Genomic DNA, 27,507 nt, shown 5'->3' with positions numbered 1-27,507 from the left:
ACACACACACACACACACACACACACACACACACACACACACACACACATTATCTTGCCCCCAGTGAGGGCAGTCTGGATTTGGCTGCCTACCTGTGGTGACATGTTTCCCTCTCCCAGGTCCAGACTACTCACATTTACTTGACAGCTGTCTGTCACCTAGAAGAGATGAATCTGAGTCATGAAGGGACTAAATGACTAAACAGAAATCAAGAGCAGTCAAAATATCACACAAAGGATTCACTTAGTAAACCCTGATGATTTGTTGTGTACATCTAACATTTGTTTTGCTATCAGCTGGCATTCTTGAAGACCTATTACAGGTTGTTAGAAGAACATCCCAAGGTTCCTCAAGAGAACCTCTAAAAAATAGCATGAAGTTCCTCCTGAGAACCTCTAGAGAACAGACTGAGTGTTCAGTTCACAGGGCTGTCGTGTCAACCCACTCTATTTTTACACATGAAACTGTGCCTTTGTTCAGCAATGCCGAGTCATTGGCATTCCAGACATTGGCTATGTGGACCAGAAGTGAGCTGCCTTCGTTTTTTAAAGACAGTTGACCTTTTGGGGGGAAATCTCTGCTAAGACTATTTTACTGTTTGTCCTTAGGTGGGAAGCAGCTGGTGAAATATCATATCAGCTCCTTCATTCACGTCTTCTTCCTCTCCCCATCGACGCTACGAGAAGTAATATTTTTAAAAGGTTATTCACAAGCCACAGAAGAGCACAGGTGTCCATATTGTGTTTTATTTTAATGGAACATCCATTTTGACTTGTCAGCTCACCGTTACATTCTAGCAATTCTGGGTTTAATGTGCAGACACGTTTTTGTTGTATTATAAATTGAATAGTTTGCTTTTGGATTTTTGTAATAAAGCGATTGGAGAAATTGGGTGAGCTGAGCTTGGGTGCTGCACAGTTGGTGGTGGAGGAGTGGTGAGAGTGTGTGTAGGGGTGGGGGTCGAGCTGTACTTGTTTGAATTTGTTAATGAAAACGTGGAACACAAATAAAGCTGCAGTGGTTTAAATCCAGGGGGTGTATGGTGGTATGTTCCCGTTGGTGGTTGTAAATCGCCTTGTCAGAGGGTATATGAAGTGGAAGGTGAGAACTCTGGTTGGAGAGATGAGGGGTGAGGGTGGGGGCTGGTGTTGGGGTGCATTTGGGTGGGGTGGGTCCTGGGTTTTGGGACTCAGGGTGAGGGTCACACAAGGCTTCACAGGTAATTGTGTTTCGTAAACTTTTGACCCCCTAAGCCCGTCTTAACTGAGCCGTCTCTCCCTCTCCCCTCTTTTGATTTCCCAGGAGGTTTTTAGGGGCGGATTTTTGCATGCCAGCCTGTGTTAACAAACCAACACTCATGCAGGCATGTGTGACGCAACAACATACTTCTCCAGAAAGATCCCTGCAAGTACCAAGCTTTCTGTTTGCACCCTTTGGTCATCATGCTTTACATTTCCTGTCTCCCATTGTTTTGTTTTGTTTTCTTTAACAACTGCCTCTAAAGTTCTATCACCTCGACACTGAAGTTCTTCAAAGACTATGTCATAATGAAATTTCAAGTTGGCACAAACTTATGAACTCCCCTAGGGCCAACCCCCTTGCCTGGTAGACTCTTAGTTATGCCTTGGATGAAGTCCATCAATTAGAAGATTACTCTCTTGCCCTGGGTGCCAATATTTGTGGCAATTTTAATATTGATGTTTGCCCCTCCCTTAAACCAAATTTGGTTTAAATGAATAGTGTGTTAATACTTTGGTCATGAGAAGCAATAAGAATGACTGCCTTTCCCATGCCATGGTTAAAGTCTCTCTTCCACGAAGGAGAGAGACTCTTCAGCTGAAACGATAATACCTTTCTCAGTTTCACCTCTTTCCTCATCTGCTTTGTCATCTATTTAATAATCTGTTCTGCCGCCAGGTAAACACAGAATCTGAGAATTATCCTCACGGCCGGCTATAAATATCCCCCTCTAATGATGCCGGCACTCTTTAACGTTTCACTTCACTGGCGCGCCGGTGTGTTTTAATTCAGTGAATGACAAGGCATGGTGCCAGTGCAGAACAATAAGCCAATAAACACACGGGCTCTCCAGAAATAAACTCTACAAGACCACCTTTCTTCCCCTGGTGAGATGGTGAGGAGGCTGTTTTCAGGCTCTCTGACACGTGAGTGAGCACACACACACACAAACACTCACATATACAGAACACACACACACACACATATGCATTACACACATATACCCATGTACTTACATGCAAATACACAGACCCACACACACGTATATACACACGTCACACAGTCACTTACACATACTCACATACACAACATACCTACAAACACACACACACACAAAACAGGCTTCCACATGTGGCTGGGGAGGTAAACTGCGCCCCCCCCCCCCCCACCTCCAAACGCACACACATACACTCACACACTCTCAAGTGCCATGGTGTTCCTACTGAATGTGTGTGGAGGGTGGGTGACCAGTTGCCTTTAAACAAACTAATTCTGCTAACCGTTTTATTGCCCTGACCTCCCTCATAAAATCACGGCCCGGGCATTTGGTCGGCCCAGTGACAGCACTGAGGGCCATTCCGTGGCTGGAATCCCCATTTGCTCACTGGGAGCGTGTCGAGTGTGTGTGTGTGTGTGTGTGTGTGTGTGTGTGTGTGTGTGTGTGTGTGTGTCAGCTGGTGTGTCTGTGTATGTGTGTGTCTTCAGTGATATACGACTGCTGTGTCACGTTCCACATCTGATGACCATCCTGAAGTGCGCATCATCCACCCTTTCTCTTTTTCTTGTAATCTCTCTCTCTCTACCCTCCCCTCTCTCTTTCTCTCTCTCTCTCTCTCTCTATCACTGAAAGTGGGAGTGAGTGTCAGAGGAGAGAGAGAGAGAGAGAGAGGGGAGGGGAGAGAGAGAGAGAGAGAGAGAGAGAGAAAGGGTGGGAGCGAGGGAGGGAAGCAGAGCTCATACACGACCTGTTAGAGAGAAAGACAGGGAGAGAGTGAGAGAGAAAGAGAGATAGAGAGAGAGAGAGAGGAACGCACGGGGTAACACAGTGAGTGGGAGAGAAGAACAGCAGAGAAAGTGAAGGAAGGAGAAAGCAAGACAAACGAGAGAAGAGGATTTATTTAGGAGCCGTTGCTTCTTTTTCGGGGTGAAATCTCTCTTGAGTTGCGGGCGAAGCAGCAGCAGCAGCAGCAGCTGGTGTTGAAGACGGTGATTCCACTCCCGCTCTGTCGGCTGGAGAGGAGGTAAGACCACCGCAGACGCAAAAGGTGACCCAGGTTAGCGCTGTCTCACTGTCCATAATCATTTAATCAGTTCTGGGTTATTCTGTACAAATACCAGAGATTGTTTTCTGTTACTTATATAGAGTGTACAGATTTATCTTTGTTTAAAAATAACAAAATATACTGTGAGAGTGAAAGTATATAAGTACTAAGAGTAATAACTGCATGTGTCAGTTGGGGCATAGATAGTGCACTAGAGTTGCCAACTTAAAATGATATACACTGTGGATTTTAATAGATTTTTTAATGCGAGTCATCATTTTTAATTACCCGAGGACCTCTGATTGATATTTAGTGTGGTCATTAATCGGGTGATTAAAGTTCTTTTTGGTGATTACAGGCAGCTCAGCTGACCACAGATAGGAAGTCCTTAGATAGGAGCTGAGTTCTTTAAACGTGAGATTTATTTTAGCCATGAGGCAGACACATTAATCAGTGTCGAATTGCAGACCAATTGTTGCATGTGTGTGTGCGCGTATGTATGTGTGTGTGTTTGTGCATTTATATGTGTGTGTGTGTGTGTGTGTGTGTGTGGTGGCGTGAGGTGTGTGGTGAGTGTGTCATCAGCCTGGAGTCCTGAGGCAGGTTTAATGGTATGTGTAGCTGATGGATGCTTTCTGCGGTGGGTCCAGTCCAGCTCTGATAGGAACAGCCTGAGCTGATTGTTCATCTTCCTCTTCCTCTCTCACTGAGAGACAGAGCCCAGCAGGGCATGCCTCACCTTGGGCTCCCTCTGCCTCAAACCTCCTCCACCCAACCAGCCACTCACCACCCACCAAGAGCTCCTGGGGGGGAGAGAAAATGGGCCATTTGAGATCTGTAAAAGCTAGCTGAGTTTTTTTTTTTTTAAATGGTGCTCTGTTTCCTGTAAAAGGCTGATAGTGGAATGACTTTTACAACAGTTCTTTATTAAAATAAAAATGAAACACAAAAAGATGATTCTAGAGGAATCTTGAAGTGGTCAGCATTATGGAGACAACCCAAAGACTCCTTATGGGTTCTAGATTACGTCCCACGCTTGCGGTAGTCGAGAACTCGAGAGGAAGAATGGCACAAGAATGGCTAGACATTTTTGCTGGGGAGAGTGAGACGAAGGAGAGGGAGAAGGAAGAGGTGTGTGTGAGGCCTCACACACTTCTCAAGACACAGATGTGCCTGTCAGATGTTACAGACAAATTGTGTGTGTGTGTGTGTGTGTGAGAGAGAGAGAGAGAGTGTGTGTGTGTGTGTGTTTAAGAGAGAGAGACAGAGAGTATGTGAATGGCTAATAATCAGTCATAATCAGATACAGCTTTAGGCAGTTATTTATTTTGAACATAGTGTGGTCCTGATCTGCTATTTGCGCTGTCTTCACGGCGGATTTCCAGAAATGTAAATACCACACTCAAACTGACCCTTCTGTGCCAAATTGTTGAAATCAACAGTCACACAGAGGGGCTTCATTGCATAACCCAGACAGGACAAGTGGAAGCCTCAGGAAGGCTAATCAGTAGGATCCCCCCACACCACCTAAAGGGCAAAACCACACAGACATTTTCTAGGGCCTGAGGGACCCGGCGCCCCCCCCCAAGAGCGCACCCAGGAGAGAGGGGTGCCCTCTGCCCTTGTCTGTGCTTCCAAGTGCCCCCCGGGTGAATCCGGTGCCCTCGATTCTGGGAAGCCCAAATTGTAAAGCTAACATTAGCTTAGCGGAGGCTCCCATTGTCTCCCTTTCATTGGTCACGGAGTGCCGTCAAATCCGCTGTGTTTGTCTTATCTTTATCACGGGGGATATATTTAGAGCGGGGCTTAGGCCCGGTGTGGGGTAGCGGAGAGTGGGGTGGCGTCAGCATGCGGTGGCACTGCTCCTGCTTCGGAGGTTGGCATGCCACTGGGAGCGATGGGGTGGGGTGGTGGGTAGCGTGAGGGAGAGAGGGGGATGGGTTCGTCAGTGGGGGGAGAGAGAGAGAGAGAGAGAGAGAGGGAGGGAGGGAGGGAGGGAGGGAGAGAGAGAGAGAGAAAGAAAGAGACGAGGCAAGAGGTGGCCTCTCGTGGAATCTGCCCTTTGGTTTATTAAAAGCCACTGAAACAATGGAGCGCTAAACGAGCCGCAAACAATGACGTAGCGGCCCAACACGGGAGCGACGGGAGGGTGAGAGAGAGAGGGAGGGAGAGAGAGAGAGAGAAGCCGGACCAGCAGAGAGACACAGAGGAGGAAATGGAGAGATAGAATTAGGTGAGAAACTCTGGGACAGTCACACTCTCTTCCTGTGAGGTTGGAAGTGCTTTCATAATCCTGGGATGGAGAGTCTGACAACTCTTGGTCTGGGGCTGGGAGTCACTTCAACCACACAGCAGTGAGAACAAGGGAACATATGACTACAAGGCCTGCCACCCCCCCCCCCCCCCCCCCCCCTGTAAAATCCTGGCAATAACATGAGAAAAGCATGAATCACTTTTACTGGGTTCTGTTCTGTCTCCTCATCACTGCTTTGATCGATACCTTCACAAGTGATCAGATCAGTTCAGAGAACATTTCAAACACACTCCACATATGAATCACTCTTACCCACATTTACCCCAGAGTCCCACATCATCATACCACAAAGGTATGCCCTGATTTACAGTACATTTGCAAGGAGCCGCTCTAATTTGTGGTGGTTGACTGCACGTGTGTGTGTGTGTGCGCGCTCATCTGTTTGTGTGTGTGTGTATGTGCGTGCATCTCTGTGAGTGACAGGCCGTGCTCGACCACAGGCTTGGCCGAAACACAACAACTGCGCCCTCAGCTGCTGCGGCACTTCTGATCCAGCGATCCGCCTTCAAAAGCACTGCCATGCCACCCTCCCCCTGCACCCGCTATCCAAATTATCCATCAAAAGCAGCACGGGTCAATAGGGCACCAAGCATTACAAAGACTTCAGCCTTCAGCCCTCAGCTTGTTGCTTTTGTTTTGATTCGGCTGTGTTTAGTTTTCCAAGAACCACTTGCCGATTTTTTCTGTGTTGTTGTTGTCATCGTTATTGTTGTTGCTGATATCCGTGTCTTCGACATGCCTCGGTTTTGTGGATTTAGTCTTATGGTTTAGTATGGTTCAGATGGAGGCTGCAGATACTCGGAGTAGAGTCGGAATTCCTGGGCCCCAGGGATGGCTGTCGTCTTTCGGTGTGGGTCGAGAAGTCGACTTTATTGGGCCGGATTACCTGGAAAATTGCAGCCTGAATTCAAATAAACTGTCTCTCGGCGGTAATGTCATGGCTACTTGGGGTAATACTGCGGATTTGCCCCTTAATCCACTCTCTTACGGCCTCCAGGCTCCGCTTTAGCTGCTAAATCCCCTTCAAAATGACAGAATCTGTGAGGGAGAGGGAGAGAGAGAAAGAGTTAACTCTCTCTCAGTCTTTCTCATACAGAGAGAGGGATGAAGGAGAGAGAGAGTCAAAGAGAAAGAGGGAAGGATAGAAGAGAGAGAAAGAGTTAACTCTCTCTCAGTCTTTCTCATACAGAGAGAGGGATGGAGGAGAGAGAGAGTCAAAGAGAAAGAGGGAAGGATGGAAGAGAGAGAGAAAGAGGGAAGGATAGAAGAGAGAGAGGGAGAGAGTTAACTCTCTCATACAGAGAGAGGGATGGAGGAGAGAAAGAGTGAAGGAGAGATTGAGAAGGAGAAAGAGAGGGAGGGATGGAGGAGAGAAAGAGAGAGTCAGAGAAACAGCATGTGAGAGAGAAAACACTCCAGACACACCTCGAGTTTCCTCTGTATATGTGTATATGAGTGCGGAAAGCTCAGCATTATATGAAGCGAGGTGCCTGGGCTCAAAGTGTGACTCCCACACACGAGGAGGGGACCCTGTGGTTTGTAATAGTGTTTGTGCAGGGGGTCGGGTTTACCTGCGGACGCTTGTAATTATGTTTATCTTCGTGTGAGGATTGTGGGCCTTAGAGAGCAGACGTATGTGTGTGGGAACAAGGGGCCTGTCAGTCTTATGTGTGTTCTGTTTGTGTGTGTGTGTGAGTGTGTGTGTGTGTGCGCGTGTATTATTCTCATGCTTAGGTGCAGACTTTGTGTGCGTGATGCATGTGTGTTTGGATGGATGGATGGATGGATGGATGGGGGTATGTGCGAGTATACATGTGTGTTGGAGTATTTATGCATGTGGTGTGCATGTGTTTGTGTGTTTATGTGTGAATGTGTATTTATGCATGTGGTGTGCGTGTGTGTGCGCCCTGAAATATGTTGAAATGTGGTGTGCGTGCGGTGTGTGTGTGTACGTGTGTTTGTATGCACATTCCTACATATGCGTGTGTTTGGACATGCATAGGTGTGTATGTGTGTGTGTGTGTGTGTGTGTGTGTGTGCATGGGCATGCATGCATGCATATGTTTGCATGCGTGTTTGTGTATGTGTGTACACGCGTGTCCGCGTGTCCGCACGCGCATGTGTGTGTGTGGCATGTATGCATTCATATGTTTGCGTGCGTGTTTGTGTGTGTGCGGGCGCATGTACGTGTGTGCGTGTGGCTTGCATACATTCATATGTTTGCGTGTGAGTGTGAGGTCAGAGGAAAGTAGTGATAGGGCCTTTCTCTGCTTGTGTGTGCATGTGTGTGTGTGTGTGTGTTTGGACATGCATGCATGTCTTTGTGTGTTGTTTGTAAGGGTGTGGTCATGGCTGAGTTGTGTGAGAGTCTTTCTCTGCTTGTGTGTGTGTGTGTGTGTGTGTGTGGGTCTCTCTCTGCTGGTCTGATCTGGCTGCAGGGACAGACAGGAGGCTTCTAACCTGCAGCCCTCTGTCCTTGAATGTCAGGAATTTCACAGCCCAGTTGGAGCAGACGTCAAGGCCCCTTTCTTTCTTTCTTTCTTTCTTTCTTTCTCTCTCTCTCTCTCTCTCTCTCTCTCTCTCTCTCTTTCCCTTTATCTCTGCCTTTCTTTCTCCCTTGCATTCTTTCTCTCTTTCTCTCTCTCACTTCTTTTCTTTCTCTGTCTTTCTCTCTCTCACTCACTCTCATCTCACACACTCTCTTTCTCTCTCTCTTGTGCTCCACTGGGATTGCTTGCCCTCATCGATAAATGTGGGTTTCCATGGCCACTACTGTCGTGGCGACGGCTAGCGGGGACAGGCCACCCCGTCGTCTGGACCTTAATGGCCATTAGGACCTGTCTGATAGAGCCCTCGGAGAGAGTGCTCAGAGGCCCACTGCGGAGAACAGGCCAACCAATATCTCTCTGAGACTGTACTCCACTTCCCTGTCTGGAAATCTGTCTGCCTCTCTCTCTCTCTTGTTATCTCTCTTTCTCCCTCTCTTCTCTACTCTCCTTCCTTCATCCATCCATCTCACACTATGGTTTTTGTTGTTCACTTTTTATCAGTTCTCCCACTCGCTACCTGTCACTCCTTTTCTCCCCCCCCTCCCTCACCCCCCCCCCACTCTGCAATCTCTCTCTCATTGGGGGGGGGGGGGGTGCAATCTCCTACCACCTCTCTCTCTCTCTCTCTCTCTCTCACTCTGACTTTCCTCTCTGTTACTGAGGTGGCCTGGAGAGTCTCCCTGTGTCCTGCTCCGTATGCCGGTTCCAGTTTGTTTATTGTGATTTTCCCCCCGCGCTGGAAAGCCCTCCACTCTCCCTTGTTGGATTCGGCATGGTGCATGAACGATTACATTACAACTAAATTGCAAAGCATAACGTCATCATAGGGAAACAGTCCAGGGCAAGGTAATGGCATGGTGTTTTTTCATCTCTCATTGTCCGAAAAAATTAGATACATATTTTCTTTCTTTTTTTTTGTCGGCATGTACTGAAAAATCAAAATTGCAAATGTAATATAAACTGCACTACTTTAATCAAATTTTATCCGCTGTGATTTGCTGCCAGTGTGTCTGTTTTGCGTGATGAGGGGAGGAAAGTATTTGGGTTACACGCTCTCCGTGGCTCCAACACCTCTCTCCTCCAATTTGCCGAGCTGTTGAGGGCCCGCTGATTTATTCTGTGTGTTTGGGTCTCCGACCGGTGCTATAACCCCGGGATAAATCAGACGGCTAATCAAAGGAGGCACGCAGGTACAGTCCGTCTAACGTTACAGCGTGGCCAAACTCAGACCTAGAAAACACACACACACGCACAAAAGCGCACCTCATAAAAAATCCTCCCCCCATCCTCAGGACAAGAGTGGGTAATGTTTATAACATTTATTTTTCCTTTGCTAAAGCACCTCCTAAGACCCCATATTTAGGGCCTGAGCTAGACACCATTAAATGCAGAGCTGTGTTATTATGAGACCACTTATTTTCAACTGAAAGGTTGGAACACACTCGCACTAAGCTCGCAATGTCCAGTATATTAAAACACAATATGTACTATGTTCAAGTCAATATGTAATATTTTGTAGGCGTATTCCATCACTTTTTGTCCTCACATAATAGATACTAAATACAAATTGTTTCGACATACAGAGGTGTAAAAGTCTGGCTTCAGAAAGTAAAAGTCCTGCCACATTTTTGTTTGAACTTTCACTTAATCAGCTGATTCTAATTTGCAACTCTCAAGCCAGGTAAGATCAGGTAATTAGTGAAATCATCTGTGTTAAGCGCACAGGTAGAACCAATACATGGCAGAACATTTACTTTCTGCAGCCAGACTTTTACATCTCTAACTACATACAGTACTATATGTAGGGAGTACAAACAAAGAACAAAGTTAAGTACGTACTTGTTTTCAAACATTTTTTGATATCATTTTTAGCATAATAGGAAATGGTGTGTAGGAACTGAGATAGTGGTGGTGGAGAGGGTGCAGAGGTGGAGGTGGTGGTGGTGGTTGATGTAGTTGTCCAGGTGGGAGAGGGTGCAGAGGTGGAGGTGGTGGTGGATGTTGTTGTCCCAGAGGGAGAGGGAGCCGTGGGTCCAGCTGCTGTTTGTGGACACGCTGGGCTCTATAAATCTGTGGCCGTAGCAGGTGTGGGGGTGGGAGGTGCAGGGCTTTGTGGGGGTGGAGGTGGAGAACTGGTGCACTGTCACCCCACCTTGCTTCTCTTCTGCCCCCAAGGGCCTCTCAGAGAGGGGTGCGTGAGCGTATCGAGAGGGAGAGAGAATTGACTTCATTCTCAGGCCACACACACACACACAAACACACACAGACACACACACATACCTGTGTATGCACAAATTGCATATGTCCAGCGCACCCCCGTACATGTCCGGTCCAGAATGCTCCGTCACTGGACTGGCCAGGCCGCCATGCGTGACGGCTGTCCCAGCCTGACCGGCCGGCCCTCGTATTTGTGTTTGGGCCATGGCTAAAGAGACTAAATCGAATATGCAGTACCTTTCCAGGGACAGGGATTGACTTTCCTGAATAGTTTCACTGCATTGTTGCTGCTGCTAAGTGTTTCCCATAACAGTGACATTCTGTGGAAACTGCAGGATCTGGGCCGAATCAGGGCCACATCAGTGCCAGATCTGATACCCCCCTCAGTAACGATTGGCCCGTATCTCCTCTGAAGCACAGGGTGGCCGTCATCACACAATGCTGGACATCAACAGTGAGTTCCAAGGAATCCTCTTGTCTGATGGTGGTCAGTGGCGGGTACCCTGGTATGCCGTCTGCGTCGGAACTGTTGATAAAGCACAGATGACGAGACCGGGATGTTTGTCCGCATCCAGTGCGGAGTCTGGGTCCAGCGACGGCCACTTTTGTAAACTCTGCACACACACTCTCGGCGGGCCCTCTCAAACATTTCAAGGAGTATTTATTTTAACAGGCAAATTGATACTTCGATTTCTCACAGGAGGAATGTAGAAGCTAAATGATTCCCTCCGGTTAAGAATAATACTCCAAGGAAGAAACGGCTCAAATGAACCTGATGTATTTGCGATTGCGCCAAGCAAAAAAAGAGAGAAAAACTCCAAGAAAGAGTTTGTGGAGAAACGGGAAATGGTATGTGGAGGGGAGTGTGTGTGTTTCTGTGTGTGTGTGTGTGTGTGTGTGTGTGTGTCTGTGTCTGTGTGTGCGTGTGTTTGGGTACAGGGGAGTTTAAAATGAAGAAAAATGATAAAGAAAAAGTTTTGACATAATGCAGTGTATTATTTTTCTAAATGATAATTTCCTCTCGGAGAAACATGCCTGATCCCCAAGCTCAGCACCCCCCCCACCCCACCCCACCCCCAAATTCCCCTACCCCAGAGGTCTCAGAAGGGGGGTGGGGTCAGGACTCGCCTGGAGTTCCCAGCCGTGGACGAACCTTATTAGCGGCTTTTGCCTCGGCAGGTTTAGCCGTGCCGCTCATGACACAAACCCTCCTTTTACACAAACGCTATTGTCACAGGAGGACAATAAAGCCACAGGATCATGTGAGGAAGACCAAGAAAAGAAAAGAGAAAGAAAATCGCCCCTAACTACGTATATTTATATAAATACGCCCCATGGCTGGCAGCCCCCTTACAGTCATGAGAGAACTTGTTTTGAGACCTATTTCTTTTAATGAAAAATTCATTCCTGGGGAAAGGCTTTGCTCTGGGCTGTTTATTAATGTATTAGGTTTCTCCTTGGTGTAATAAAAACACAGCATTTCTTGTGATTTTCTTTTCTTTTTTGCTGTGGGATTGTTAGAATAACAATGGAGTGGGCTGCCAACTCCCCTTAAACATCTCAGTCCTCTTGGTCCTGGCAAGAGCAAGAGAGGTAGACACAGGGGCACTCACCTTAACCGCCTGGCAGGGGCTTAGTTGCCTGTCTTGGGTCCTGCGTCGCCAACAGGTTCTCATTCTGTCTTTCTCACAAACACACACACACACACACACACACACACACACACACACACACAGTCTCTCTCTCTGACACACACACACACAGAGAAACACACATGGTCAAACGTACACTCACCACACTCCCACACACACTCTCAAGATTCCCGCCCCGTACCTTGTGTCACCTGCCCTGTTAATAACTTAAGCAGTGCTCCTTTGCTTTGCAGACCCACTGGCGGGGCGTAATAGACAAAACATTAGCTGCTATTCTAACCTCAGCTGGCCGTCTAGGGAGGGTCCCCAGCATCTCCACGGCCACGGGAGCAGGTTATTCCCAGACTCATTCCTGACTCCTTTCTTTTCCCCACTTCTCTCTCTCTCTCTCTTTCTTTCTGCCTCTTTATCACTCATTCATTCACTCAGTCACTCTGCTCTCTCTCTCTCTCTCTCTCCGCTCTACACAGTCGGATCCAGGCGGGCGGGCTTGCTGGAGATGGCGTCGCCCACGGAGCAGACCATCACCGCCACCGTCGCCGCGATCACCCCACCACCCGTGACGCCAAGACCTGAGGGCAGCAATCAGTACCCCCTTCCCTAGAGGCCCCCACTTTCATCCCACCCACCACAATCCCTCTCTCCCCTTCTGTTTTTCATTTTTCACTCACTCCCCCTCTCCCTGGAAAAAGCAAAAAAAAAAAAAAAAACCTGCCCCAAAACAAATCAAGGTTTTTTTTTTCCCTGTCACCCTGCACGTTGACTTGTGGAGCTCTATCTGTCTCTTTCTCTGTCGGGTTGCGATCATGAGGAACTCTCTGAGGCAGCCAGGCCTGGTGCTCCTGCTGGTCACCTGCCCCCTGCTGGCTGTGCTGCAGGGCGTCACCAGCAAGGCGGAGAGCGGCCACCTCGGGGACACCGACCCTGACCGCTGCATGAGGCACCACTTTGTGGAGACCATCACCCACCCCATCTACAAGTGCAACTCCAAGGTAAAAGTCCTCACATGGAGAGAGAGAGAGAGAGAGAGAGAGAGAGTAAGTAAGTGGATGTTGCTATCAGGAGGAGAGAGAGAGACTGTGTGTGTTTCTGTGCTGTGTGTGTAATGTTTTCAGGTTGAGTTTGGTGGTGAAATCCTGTTTTGAGGAAGGCTAATTTTAGTTGAGAATACAACACCAAACAGGCTGGTGTTGACACCACCTCTCTGATGGCACCGAGGTGTGTTCAGGGCTTCTATGCCTGTGTGTATGCCTGTGTGTGTGCTGTTTGCGTTTATTCTGTCCTTTAGAAACACGCCCACGTCCACACCATGAGAAAAAGGTGATAATACAGAACTTGTGAAATATTTGTGTGGTTCAATTTTCTTCTTTCCTGCCAGTGAGGAACACTGAGAGGGATACTGAGCACAAACTTGTGCCTAACAAATGGAAAACGGGAATGGCCATTGATGGGCAGATGCGTGGTATGAAATGTGATTCACAGGAATTGTGTCGTATGAATCGTTAAATGCTTCAATTCCTGCATTTCAGTCAGAGTGGAACGGAGCCTATATAAATACAGACCATTTACTTTACTGCAAATGATAGAACAAAAAAAACGTTTTTTGCCAACAAAATGAATGCATGAACCCAATTTTTTAATCTACGTGAAAACACATGCTCTTTGATGCCAAACCGGGTCTGAATATGAGGCGCGCCCCCATCAGAGTGTGCGGCCAGCAGCCGGCCATAACCCACAGCTCCCTGGCCAGTCATTGAGTTACTAATGGTCCTGGAGGTCGGACCTCTGTGTAAGACTATCCTCTCGCTACACCAACAACCTCCCAGCTAACAAGCTGCTTAAGATAACAATGCAGGTCTCTAGACACGTGGGAGAGGAGGCGTTCTGTTTTTTCTGCCTTTGAGTATCGGACCGAGAAATCTTGCCCCCAAATTAGAGTTACGCGAGCAAAGCCGAGATGGGAGGAGAGGGAGGGAGGAAGGAAGAGAAAACCTCTGTGTTTTCATTTATTTATCTTTTATTTATCTCTCTTCTCTCCCCTGTGCTCCCTCATGCTGTCCTTTTTTTTATTTCCTTGTTTCTCTCACTCTCTCGCTACTTTCTATCTGCCTCTATCCTTTCTTTTGTACTTGTTACCCTTTTCTCTCTCTCTCTCTTTCCTTTCATATTTTCTCTCAGTTGCTTTTTCTCTTTCTTTCCTCTCATTCCCGTTCTTTCTTCCTGCTTTCCTTTCTTTCTCTCGTTCGACACCCTCCTCTCATTCTGCGTGACCTCTAGCTGTGTGGTTAACGACACCCTGGCAGTGAGAGTTGAGCAGAACCAGCCTGCAGGACCCCACCGCCAGGCCAAAAATAAGCCCCCACAGAGTGGGAGAGAGCGGGAGAGACAGAAAAAGAGACAGAGAGAGGAAGAGAGAGAGAGAGAGAAAGTAAGAGAGACAGAGAGAAAGACAGTCAGAGAAAGAGAGAGAAAGAGAGAGAAAGAGGGGTAGATAGAACAGTGAGAGAGAGAGATAAAATGAAAGAGCAAGAGACAGAGAGAAAGAGAGAACTGAATATGTCTGCAGTGTGGCATGGCTCCAGTGCCCCCACACACCCACCCCCAGCCCTCTGCCAGTCCTGATCTCCAGTGTTGGCCAGCGAGACTGACTGACTCACTCCCCATTTTGTCGTTTAAACACCAGCCTGCATCAGTGTGACTCAGCCTGCAGCACACAGAGGTAGGGTGGAGTGGGGTAGGGGTGGGGTGGGGTAGGGGTGCCACTGACGGAGACCAAACAAGTCACACGCTGAGCCAGGGACGAGGCTGCTGGGCAGCTGAGGAGACAGGGGGGAGGAGATGGATGGAGATAGTAAGTGGGTGGAGATGGAGAGAGGGTGGGGATGGGGCAGTGTGTGTGCAGAGACATCTGGAGAAGAACATCAGGAGAGTGCAGAGAAAGGTTCTGGGACTGAGTGAAGGTGGTGGGGGGGGTGTAACCTATGTCATATGGAGGAGAGGAGGAAAGAGTCTGTTGGGAGGAGGTAGAATGTGATCAGAGCCTAGAGGGAGGTACTGATGCTGTTCTGCGGGGGGCAAAGCACCATCAGTCAGGACACATGGAATGTAAAGAAGACTATAGGCTTCAACTACAGATGCTTTGGGTACAAATAAAATACTGTACATGGAACCCAAGTCTCTCCAGAGCTTAACTTTACAGTTATTTTCCCACATTGTGTTACAATCAGTGAGCACTTCGTTGTTGCACTGTGGCGCTCATTCAAATGTAGCATCCTTGTCCCTATCGGTGACATCCTGATGTTTATGTTGATTGGGCTTACAAACTGGCGGCCACGGCAGCAGTGTTATTATGGGGTGTCCCAGTTGAGAGAGGAGCTGTACAAAAGGCAAGTTATCCATGTTCCTTATAAACCCAGAGAGCATAAGATAACCTAGAACATAGATATACATTCATAGACATGTGCGCGCGCGCACACACACACACACACACACACACACACAAACACACACATGACTACTCACATAATATTAGGCTACCATACTACTACCATACTACCACATACATGACATGTTTGGTTCAACTACAAAATAAAACAAGCACATCCATCCAAGGTAATATAGTCCTATTGTGCATCTCTCTCTCTCTTTCTCTCCACCTCCCCACCATTGGCCTATTTTAAACTCGTTCACATTTTCTTTTATTTTTTTTATTTTGTATGCTGAACCAGTCAATTAATTGCCTATTTCCGTCCCCATAAAACACCTTAAATTACACACTCTGGGCCAGATGTACTAACGCGTTTTGTTTCGCAACGTGCGTGTAAAATCATTGTGAGGTATGTACAAACAGGCCACAATGATGTAAAAGCGCAAACTGCCTGTCGCGGGAGCTGAACATGGCTAATTGCGTTTTTTTGTGTCATGCATATGCATTCATGGGAGGATCCAGGGGAAAGTGGGTGTTTAGCGTAACAAGATGGGAGGGTTAACGCATGGGCGTAGATTTGCGTGGGGATTTTTCAGCTTTTAAACGGTGCTAGCTAGCCACTATTTGCTGTGATAAACAGTTCGCGAGAAAAAAAAATAACTTCAAGATATTGAATAATTATTCTCTGCGCCCATCTCTACATCCATTCGTCTCGGTGGAATACACACTCTTCACACAACACATGACAAACCATATATCAGAATAAACAGCAGACCTTACTGAACACAAAGGTGTAATGCATTCCCGTGTATAGTTAGCTGTTCCAGAGTAATCCGGTTTTGAAACTAGATGTACCGCAGAGCGGTACAAAATATGACCGCCGCCCAGTCCAGCACATTTTTTCCACAAAAATAAATCACGCTGAAAGGCCTATATGATTCTAACTGTCTCACTAAAGTGCATTATCCACACTCAATTCTCACTGGTATCTGCTAGACAACAAATACCAAAACATGACTAGTTCATAGATTTCACATGTAAAATTCATTTTATACAACCCCACCCCCATCTTGCCTGTTCATAATTCTGAGAAATTCTTGAATTGTGTGCATGTGTGCGTGTACATGTTTATGTTTATGTGTGTGTGTGTGTGTGTGTGTGTGTGTGTGTGCGTGCTTGTTTGTTTGCCTGCTTATGTGTGTTTGTGCATGTGCATGCATGCGTACATATGTCTACTGTGTGAGTATGTGTCATACGTATGATAACTGTGAATGTATGTGTGTGCGTGTGTATCTGTTTATGCACATGTGTGCACATGGAATGGGTTAACATGACCCCTGGAGGCAAACATACGTAAAAAATTGGTCAGCCTAGGCCCTACGGTTCTCAAGATATTCACAGAAAACCTTGTCTGCCCTACCCTCCTTTCGGTAGGTCCAGTACAGCGGGGGGCTACAGATCAAAACAAAAAATGATGGTTCCATGCTATCCATGTGGGGTTACATGCCCACCAAGTTTCGTGTACCCCGGTCTTTCAGTGTCCCGGGAATCCTTGTTGGTGTACGGTCACTAAATGTACACATAAATTATTTTATTGTAAGGCCCCCCATGAACGAAAGTTCACAAAACTTGGCATGCATTCGGAGGGTGTCATAATGATCCTACACTTTCAATTTCGTGCAGTTTTGACCATGTCAGCCAGAGATATTGTGATGAAAACACCTAATATTTTGCTTTTTAATTTTTAACTAGGTGGCGCTATACATGAAATAAGTGGTAATGGGATGGGTTGACATGCCCCCTTAAGACCAACATACAAAAAAAAGGTGGACCTCCTAGGCCCTACGGTTCTCGAGATATTCACAGAAAACTGTCTCCGGCCACCTACAGGCCAGTTGGTGTATAGTAACATAAATGAATTTATTGTGTGGCCCCCCATTAACGGAATTCCACGAAACTTGGCGTGCATTCAAAGGGTGTCATAATGATCCTACACTTCCAATTTCGTGCAGTTTTGACTATGTTAGGTCACAGATACCTGCGATTACAACACCTCATTTTTACTTTTTTGTGTTTAACTAGGTGGCGCTATACATGATATGAGTGGTTATGGAATGGGTTGACATGGCCCCTTGAGATCAACATACAAAAAAAAATGGTCCTCCTAAACCTTACGGTTCTCGAGATATTCACAGAAAACTGTGTCTGCCCTACCCTCCTTTCGGGGAGTGCAGTCCAGCGGGGGGGCTACAGATCAAAACGAAAAACGATGGTTCCATGCTATCCATATGGGGTTACATGCCCACGAAGTTTCGTCTACCCCGGTCTTTCAGTGTCTCGGGAATCCTTGACGGAAATTTGGACATGCGAAAAAGAAAAAAAAAAAAAAATCTGACTAAACCTATAAAGCTTCGCTGCGCGGCGGTCATAATAAATTGTAGCAAAATTCAACATGGTCTTTCGGCTTTAAGCATTTCTTAAAACTAAGCTGTGCTTACATCGCCTAGATATCTGTAAATATTAGAATCAGAGAATATACAGGCAGCTCACGGTTAAGAGTCACTGTCAATGTAGCCTTAATGATTTCTTTTCACAAAATGCTAAGCATGCCTGTATTTAAGTTTCTTAAAACTGAGCTGTGCTTAAAAGGGTCAATGCATGATTTCATAACAGACCAAATAGAAAATAAATGTTAAATGTTAAATATAGCCTACATATCTGTACATATTAAAATCAGATTATGTAGGCTACACAGTATAGTTAGATCAAGTTGGACAGTAGCACATTTTAATCATGGATAGTTGGACAGTAGCACATTATATACATTATATACATTATAATCATTTTATACATCTATAGTGGCTGGTGAAAGAGTTAAGAGTTTTTTTTTTTTTTTTTGGGGGGGGGGGGTCAGTGGGTAGTGTCCCCACGAAAGCTCAGACCAAACTTACGCCCTTGGGTTAACGTATTCCGCAGTAAAGACCGCCTAAATACTTCCGCCTTGTAAAAGCAGGTGTTAATCCAAATTGCAGTACAATACGTCAATAAGAGAACCGTTCAAAGACAACAGAATCGCTATTTAGAGCACCAGTTTTGTAAGTAGTTGTACTATCAAAAGCAACCTTAACTTTCGTTGGCCTTTTGAATGTCTTACTTTCACTTTCACGTCATTCACTTAATTTTCCAATTAAAAATTGGTAAAATTCATTCATTTGACCAATTTTCCATAGCCTACGTGCACAAGTACTTTGAGTAAAACTACTGATCTTCATACCATACTCCATCTCCATCTCTCTGCTTGTTGACATCTTATCATGTATGGTATAATTTCATGATCGCTAAACGTTTGATTATTTTTAATGTTGTCATCAGTTAACTTCATTCAACTGCGCTTGTATAGGCTCTGCCATTCAGTTGTGGACGTTCGTAAATTGCCTTTGTGGGCGGAGAAAGGCGCAGTTTACACTAGTTTGATAAATACGACAGAAACTTGGATCTGACAGCGTTTGCAATCTGCGGTTTGTCCATGACGCTGATAACGCTACGTTCGCAAATGTACATACATCTGGCCCTATGTCTGAGAGTTGTTATATAAATAGTTTGATTTATTAAGTATACAACATCATCAGATTAAGGCTAGACAGTAACATAGATGATGCGGTAGGTACTGCCTGGGCGCTGTACTTGGAGAGAGGACAGAGCCTTGGGGGGGGGGGGGGGGGGCAATGGTGGGTAAGGCCATGCTGACAAACAAAATAACACCATCACTCCATGGCGAGGCCGTAGTGCAGTGCGTTGGAGGTTTGGGAGTGGAAGGGGGTGTGCAGGTTGCCGTGCCGACAAACAGATGACTTCCTCATGCCTCGTTCAGGCGATGCGAATGCAGGCAGATGGCACGAGCAGAACAGCAGCCCGTGGGGGCCACTCGACATCACGGCTGCCATGAGTGAATGTGACAGTTAACGGCCGCTAAGCAATTCCCGTTCATCCCTCGTTTGGCTCAGAGGGGACAGGCGCACGCTCCTGACCATCTCTCTGGGGGAGTTCATGAGTCACGCTGGGTGCGGTTGTGGCAGTATTTTTAAGGGGGGGGGGGCAGTATTTTATTGCTCAGACATCAGGCCCCAGACGACGAGAGTGTGGTATTTTACTACCCCACAAAGGGGCTTTAGCACTGCTTCCATAGCAGCCCCCCCCCCCCCCCCCTTAATTTGCCTGACCCCCCCCCCCCCCCCCCCCCCCAATCTGACTCTCCCCTGGTCTGAATCAGTCAGCACAGGGTCCTAAATCTACCCCCCCCCTCCCCCAAACCCTCTCCAAAAGTGAGTGGTGTGTCCTGACACATTTGGTCACTGGCTTAAAGGGGATCATTACACAAAGTGTTCACTATGGACCTCTGGCTCCAGCTCACTCCCATGCAAATTTCATTGCTGCCACACAATAAGATCCACCTGCGCGATGACTCGCAGCTATGAATAGAGTGTGTGTGTGTGTGTGTGTGGGGGGGGGGGGGGGGGGCTGTGAGAGGGGTGAGAGAAGGAAAAGTTAGAGAGGGGAGGCTTGGTTACATCTGTTGCCCAGCTGTTGTCACCTTGCCATGTTTCTCCTGCATAGTCCCCTATGTCTGTCCGCTGCTGCTGATAGTGGTGGCCCTTCTCTGAGGTGGCTGCAGACTATGAACCAGACCCGGTGCTCATCGTCAGGGTTCCACATTCATGGAAATCCTGAAAAAGTCTGTTAGCACGTAAAAATGGACCAGGTCTGGAAAAAAACATGGAATTCAGTATTCGAGTTTTGAAAGACGTGAAATTTGGTTTTGTAATATGTAGGGTAATGAAATAACAATGGTATTGTACTTTATATGGATATTGTTTTGTTGCACAAACTCCCGGTTGTTGTATAATTTTCATTCAATATTTAAATTACATAATTTTGTGTACTTCTAGGTTATAAAAGGTCATCAAAATTAATTAATTGTAGTTCCTGAAGGATGCATATTCATTTTTTCCCCTTCAAAATCCCTTTATTGCCTTGAAATGTCTTGTTCGCATCTCTAATCATTTTGCCTCATCTCTGATGTGGGGAGCTAATTCCTCCCACCGCCAACACTATATACAACTCCTCCGCCTGCTTGACATCTCTGTTTAACAATGTTATCAAATGGTTAACAATGTTATGCTAACATAAGATAACTCCAACACATTAGCTTGATTATCTTGTGAAGCTAAATGTGCAGATGTGTCCTCAGGAAAATTATTTTTTCTAGAAATGATTTGGAAAGCTCCACTCTGCAAATCAGTCAGGATTGGATTCCATTCCATCCGTTGACACCCAACAGACTGCTGTGATTTGTTATGAAACATCAACTTGTGCACTGCCTATCTACACAAGAAATACTTAGCCATAGTCTTTACTGCTTATTTAATTTATTCATTTTTATTTAGTGATATGTCTTGTAACACATTAAAACACCTAATGGACATGATAAAAAGGTTAAAACATTCTTTGCCAGAGTGGGTCTTTAAACGTCCTTGGAAAGTCATGGAGAAGTTTTGAAATGTTGTTTAAAAGGGTGGGAATCTCTGCACCTGAGACGCACTCCCCAACACTCCCGTCCTATTCTGCCTGACTGGCCTTGTGGCCTTTAGATATAGCTGTCAGAGGCTTAGTATAGTGCAAGGGAGGACAGGTTTGTCCTTCAGATCTAGCCCCAAAATTATGTGGTTTAGAAGTCTGCTGTTCTCAGGAAATGCAGTAGGCCAGGTTGTAGGACTTTACGGTCCTCCCTGAATATTTTTCAGTAATGGTCATCGGCCAGTATCAGAAAAACAAGGGCCATGTTTGGATTTGGGGCACAGGATCTGAGGAGTTCTGCTTTAAGAGCACACCAAAGAGAGCTTGCATTCCTGTGTTGATGTGTGTGTCCCTTTCTACTGTAAGTGGTTTAAAGGCGCTGTCTGTGATTCTAATCCACTACACTTTTTATCCACCAAGCTCTCCCTAGATGTCCATTACATGCGTGTGCTCAACAACCCTCTGGTGTTTGTTTCCAGCCAATTAGCACGTTACTACAGGACCACTGAAGGAAGGGGTGTGTTTGATTGGCTGAGCTCTAACATCAACAAACTTCCACCAGAATCATAGACATTAACTTTTAACCAACCACTCTCTCCGGTACCCCTCCCAGTGGTTAATGACCCTCTCTAGTGCTCTCCTCCTTACAAACAGCACCTGTTGTCGGAACAGACTTGCCCCGTCCTGGCAAATAATGCACCTAAGGCGCGTTCAAATTCACAAACACAGGTGAATGCGCATATGCAAACAGTTTTATGTTTGCCTTGAGTTTTTTCCAAACATTTGCATAGACTCATAAACTGCTTGAGGAGGTAGTTCTCTGCGAAAATGTTGAGAGTTTGTTTTGTACACAAAATAGGTAAAATTTATCTGTTCGGACAAACATGTTCGTCGCGAACATTCGCTTCTTGTCACAGGCCTCAGGTCTGGCCTAGATCAGTTTCCATAGGCAGCCTCTGTCTGCCACCTCTAATGCCACAGTAAGATTAGATCTATGTTGGGCACAGTGGGCAGCTGGTATGTTTAGGTAAAGGGATAAGCAGGTGAGGAAAGGAGATCTGTCCATTGTGTGAGAACCCCTTGAGCCACGGGCACTTAAACTACTGAAAATAAAATGCCCTTGATGCCCTTGTCCTGTGACCTGTTTCCACTCATAATTAGCCTGTTGTCAGACTTTGTAATACAGAGAGATGACAGCTGACAAAAAGGCACTTAATTTCATTAGCCATACCTACAACAGCATCAAATGTCATGACTTTTCTAAAATCTTGAGTGAATTTGACCAATGTCATGACTGCCAGGCCTGGGAAATGGTATTTTCTACAATTTCATGACTTTTCTGAATGATTTTCCATGACCATGGTAACCCTAAAGACAGCTGGCAACTTACAAGAAGGCATCAAACACAGTGTGCGTGAAAGCCTTCCACAAGCCACATGGGAATCAGGTCTGGTGATGGTGGCCTGCCCAAAATCAGTTTATGGAACCATTACAAAAGCAGCTTGTCACGATTGGAACCAGGACTAAAACGCATTTGGCAACCAGGTTTGAGGAGTGAGGAACAGCAAGCAAGCAGTTAGAATGGGAGAATGCTGTTGCTGCCTGAACCAGGGAGCCTGTGGCGCGGAACCAGCCCCTGTCCCTGGCGTCCTCTCCCTGCGGTTGGTGTCTGGTTTATAGCTCTCAGCCTCCTGGCTCCCAGCTCTCCAAACCAGGAGCCACTGCGGTCTGGGCCTGGCCAGAGATGGGCCTCTCACCAGTGGGTGAGCTGACGCAAAGCATCCTGGGCATGCAAAGGACCACCAATGAAAAAGAACGACCGCTGATGTTCTTTTTCTGACTTGTGGATTTGTGTGGATTTGTGTCTGATAACTATGACTAATCAATTCAGAAAACAGCAACAAGCAGTAATCTGAAAATTCAACAAGAGCTGGATTGAGCATGCGAGAGGGGAGCAAAAATAAAGGAGGAAGCCAAAACCATCAGAAGTGTGTTTGTGAGGTCATTCTCAGTCACAGCACAGATGATGCCTAAAACTAAACCCAATACCCTGACATCTCCCTCTCCCAACATTAAAGGGGGTATCCTCGATCCAGTCCAAAGTGTGATTGGTTATAGTCATGGACTGCACCTTTAAGGTCACCTTTTAGTGCCCTTGCCCCCCTCCTTGACTCTCAGCGCACAGCCCCATATCAGGCGGGGCCCCCTGCCCCCTGTGCCCACCCACAGACGGGCTATTGTCAGACTGGGTGGCACACACACACACACACACACACACACACACAGCTGACAGGGGCACACACAGCATGACTCGGAGGTGCTCTTACAGAGCGTGGCAGGAATGCCGGGGAATGTGGCGGCACGCCGTCTGGCCTGGTCGGCGCGTTTTCTCATTCGGAACCAGCAGACCGGCGACGTTCGGTGTCTGTCAAGCTGCCCCAGAACACCCCCAACCCCTCGACACCCGCTGCCATCACCCCCACAACACTCTCCTCTCTCAATCCAGTCAGGTCAGTCAGGGCCAGTCAGGTCAGACAGACACTGTGTCTGGGGCCTCTTGGTCATGTCGTCACTCTGTGGGTTTTAATAAGTGGCGTGAAGAACACAGAGCGAGCTGATTCTGTGGGAGATGTGTGTGTGTGTGTGTGTGGTGGGAACTGATGTCTGTCTGACGTGGCAGATGAGGTCTGCAGGTGTGTGACTGTGCCTTTGGGGTGTGTGTCTGTCTGTCAGTCTGTATGTGTGTGTGGGTGTGTGTGTACTGTATGTGTGTGGGTGGGTGTAGGTGGGTATGCATGAGGGAACAGTGCTTAACCGTCTGCGATAGACTAGCCACACCACTTTTGTCTCGACACAGGTGCAAGGTCACGGAGCCTAGACAGACAGAGAATGATGTGTTAACATGTCTGTGTGTGTGTGTGCACGCGTGGGTGTGTAATGTGTGTGTGTGTTTGTGTGTGTATGTGTGTGAGAGAGAGAGAGAGAGAGAGAGAGAGCACGTCCATGCATACAGAGCATGTCTTTGTTCCCAGTTGTGGTTTCTCTGCAGTAGCGCTTATCTCTCTCGTGTCCTGAAGGCAGGTTCAGATAAGAGCCAGAGAATGCTCCTACTGCCCCACTGAACTCTGGGATATCCTGAGTAAGGACAGAGTCAAGCATGCCTGCTGTGTTGACGCCAGATATAAACTTGAAGAACAAACATATAGGATGCTAAATGTTAAATGATGATAAACAGTTTTAAGTTTATTTTTGTCTTCTAGTCATTACTGCCATTAGTATCTGGTATATCTATCTAGAACTTCTAGAACATCTAGAACAAATGATCCTCATGATGTAGTACGTTGATTATTTTTTTAAAACCTTTTTGGCTACAGAGGAGTTTTGTGTCTGTATTTCCATACTCTTCCCACAGCAGTAATACAAGTCTATTTTCCTCTCACTTTTCTGCTCGTCCTGTCCAAGTGGACAGCCCATTTCTCATCACCGTTTCAGAAGTCATCTCCCACACTCCCTGCTGCTGCTGCTGCTGCTGCCTAACTAAACCTCCAGTCATCTCCCTCCTCCTCCTCCTTCTGTTGCTGCTGAAAAGGAGTGATTTCACCCCCATCTCTCCCCCCCTGTTTCTCTCTGGAGTGATTGTTCCAGCTCTCCCATGCTCACACTAGACTGATATTTCCCATCTTTTCCTGTTCTTGCTGTACTAGACTCCCAATGTCTCCCTGTTCTTTGTGCACTTGCTTTCCCACATCTACTTGTTCTGTCTAGACTTGTTTCCTCCCTCTCTCCTTTTCCCGACTCACCTGATTGTTTTGCTTTTCCCCTTCATCAGCTATTTTTCGTATATCCCCGTTCTGTTTTAACTGAAATTACAGATCTCTTCCATCTCTTCTCTGTACATTCTGACATTTCTCATCTCTCCATGTGTATAAAAGATGAATGTTTCCCATGTCTGTTGGTTCTTTGAAAACCGGCATTTCCCATAATACCCTGTTCTGTCTGCAGTGATATTTGCCATGCCCCCCTCCTCTTTCTAAAGTATTCCTCATCGTTCCCTATTTATCTGTACTGATATTTCCCATAATTCCCTTTTCAATCAGCTCTGATGTTACCCATCTCTTCCTGTTGTGTCTGCCCTGATATTTCCCATAAACTGTGTGTGCTCTGAAATTTCCCATCAACCCCTGTTCTGTCTACTCTGAAATTTCCCATCAACCCCTGTTCTGTCTACTCTGTGATTTCCCATCAACCCCTGCTCTGCCTGCCCTGATATTTCCCATGTCTCTCCTGTGCAGATGGTACTGCTGGCGCGCTGCGAGGGTCACTGCAGCCACACGTCGCGTTCGGACCCTCTCATCTCCTTCAGCTCGGTGCTCAAGCAGCCCTTCAAGAGCACCTGCTTCTGCTGCCGGCCACACACCTCCAAGCTGAAGGCTGTCCGGCTGCGATGCTCCGGAGGCACGCGCATTACCGCCACCTACCGCTACATCCTGGCCTGCAGCTGCGAGGAGTGCAGCTGAACAACAACCACACACACACACACACACACACACACACACACACACACACACACACAAACATACACACGTATACAGTTGGGATTCTGCCGTAACACACTATTGACCATTTCCATCCCTAGTAAACACCACCTGCTTTGGACTCTTTGAGAAGCTGTACCTGAATCGCATGACGCTTTGAAAGTCCCACCACATTCTTCACTGGCCAGTCTCCACTGTAAGTGTACAACAGCAAGAGAAAACAAAATAGAGAACTGAGCACACAAACACACACAAACACACACACACACACACATATACAGAGTCTCCCTGCTACCATTCCTGTGAGTGCCTCAACGTGTAACAAATCTAGAGCATTGCAGAAGAACTTACATCTGAATCTGTGTATAACGAAAACCGTCCACAATAACCCTAGGGGGGATGTCCTCTCCACTCATCTGCTTCTGAGCATCCCAGTGAATAGCCTTTGCCAACCCACAATCCCTAAACATGTTTCCATGTTTCACCATAAGTCCTGTCCAGCAATGGGGACAAGAGGTCCGACTCAAAGGAGGAGAAGGAGACTACAATCAACTACGGCAACTACAATCTCCGCACCACGATCACAATTCTCCATAACTGCTTAACCAAAACTGCAGGGGGTACATCTGAATCCAGTCAGCGCAGAACCAGTCTGGCATTAGGATCATGCTCAGTTCCCATCCCAAAACAACAACACTCCAGCCTGGCATTAGGATCATGCTCAGTTCCCATCCCAAAACAACAACACTCCAGCCTGGCATTAGGACCATGCTCAGTTCCAATCCCAAAACAACAACACTCTTACAACTGTCCAACTACAACAGGACAAATTCAGCCTGGACCGCTTTCTTTCTTTCTTTTTTTGTGTTTTTTTTTTTCGTTCCTCTGTGCGTTTATTTTCACCGCTGTACATCATAGAGTGAGAAAAGCTAGTTTCACGACTCATTAGAGATGGAAACATGGATGGGGATGTTGCCAGACCTCGTAAAAGGAGAAGAACGCAAACCACAAACTTAAAAAAAAGGTTTAGAAGTACACACACACACACACACATACACATACACACACACACACACACATGCAATAATTAATGCGTGAAGAAATGTGCTGATGAGATGTATGGAATAGTCTGTGTGCACCTGTGCACTCCATCGCATTCAAGCTCCTTTGATCCCTGTGTGAGAGCGCCTGAGAGAGAGACAAAGAGACAGAGCGAAAAGAAAGAGTAAAGAAAGAGGGAGCGAAGAGGAGAGAGAAAGAGAGAGAGTGAGTGAAACTGGCAAAAGAACCGCATAGTGGTGGGCCCCAGGCAAACTGCACTTGTCAGGTCCGCGGCCGGCCTCTGCCTCTCCCAGCTGGAGCCGTCCCAGGGCACTCCGCAGAGCGTCCAGCCGGCCGAGCAGGCCGACCAGCCCCTGATGTGGTGACACCGCTTTGGCCACTCGCCACTCCAGCTGCGCTGCTCGGGCACTGCGGCCCAGAAGTGTGTGTGTATGTGTGTGTGTGCGTGTGTGTGTTCCGGGAAGTTTTGTACTGACTGACTAACTGGCTCTAGACTTAAAGGATTTGGGGATTTTTTTCCACCTTGAATGTTCAAATCAATTATCCACAATTACTGCCTTGACTCAAGTTATCACCAGTGCTGTTGTTGTTTTTAATATGGTTATTCTTTATTAATTATAGTTATTATTGTTATTATTACCAGTGTCACTTTTTGTTATTATTGTAATTATTGTTTCTTTACTTATGGGAAGATTTCAGTGCTTTAGCCTAGAGATTTTTTTCCAATCCCTGCATGGACTAAGTCTATTCAACTTGATCAGTCATATGATAATCGTCACCATCACCATTATAGTCATAACCATCCTCATCCACATCTTTGCCAACGATAAAAAAAAAAAAAAACTAGATATCAATGTGTCCCATCCTTTACTATAGACATTGGAAGAGAGTGTGAC

At 46.7% G+C, this 27,507-nt stretch overlaps 1 protein-coding gene across 2 annotated transcripts; it reads left to right on the top strand.

Annotated features, from left to right (window-relative positions):
- The first annotated feature begins 2,999 nt into the window (after positions 1-2,999).
- On the top strand, positions 3,000-27,437 carry LOC121704031 (norrin cystine knot growth factor NDP). 2 transcript variants are annotated; one of them, XM_042084594.1, is made up of 3 exons: positions 3,000-3,260; positions 12,484-13,005; positions 25,307-27,437. In XM_042084594.1, the coding sequence occupies exons 2-3, from the start codon at positions 12,820-12,822 to the stop codon at positions 25,529-25,531; spliced, it is 411 nt and encodes a 136-aa protein (XP_041940528.1). In that variant the 5' UTR covers positions 3,000-3,260; positions 12,484-12,819; the 3' UTR covers positions 25,532-27,437. The 2 variants fall into 2 exon arrangements, with proteins under 2 accessions (XP_041940528.1, XP_041940527.1); XM_042084593.1 differs by having other exon boundaries at positions 12,443-13,005.
- Positions 27,438-27,507: the final 70 nt, after the last annotated feature.

The sequence above is a fragment of the Alosa sapidissima genome, chromosome 2, assembly GCF_018492685.1.
Source record: "Alosa sapidissima isolate fAloSap1 chromosome 2, fAloSap1.pri, whole genome shotgun sequence".
Classification (NCBI taxonomy): Eukaryota; Metazoa; Chordata; class Actinopteri; order Clupeiformes; family Clupeidae; genus Alosa; species Alosa sapidissima.
This window is presented reverse-complemented; position numbering and strand designations above follow the sequence as displayed.

What these genes read in the sequence shown, in the direction of transcription:
- LOC121704031 (XM_042084594.1), top strand. Translation starts at nt 12,820, where the DNA reads ATGAGGAACTCTCTGAGGCAGCCAGGCCTGGTGCTCCTGCTGGTCACC. An exon ending in TCTACAAGTGCAACTCCAAG is followed by an intron (nt 13,006 to 25,306) that starts GTAAAAGTCCTC and finishes TCTCCTGTGCAG; the next exon opens with ATGGTACTGCTGGCGCGCTG.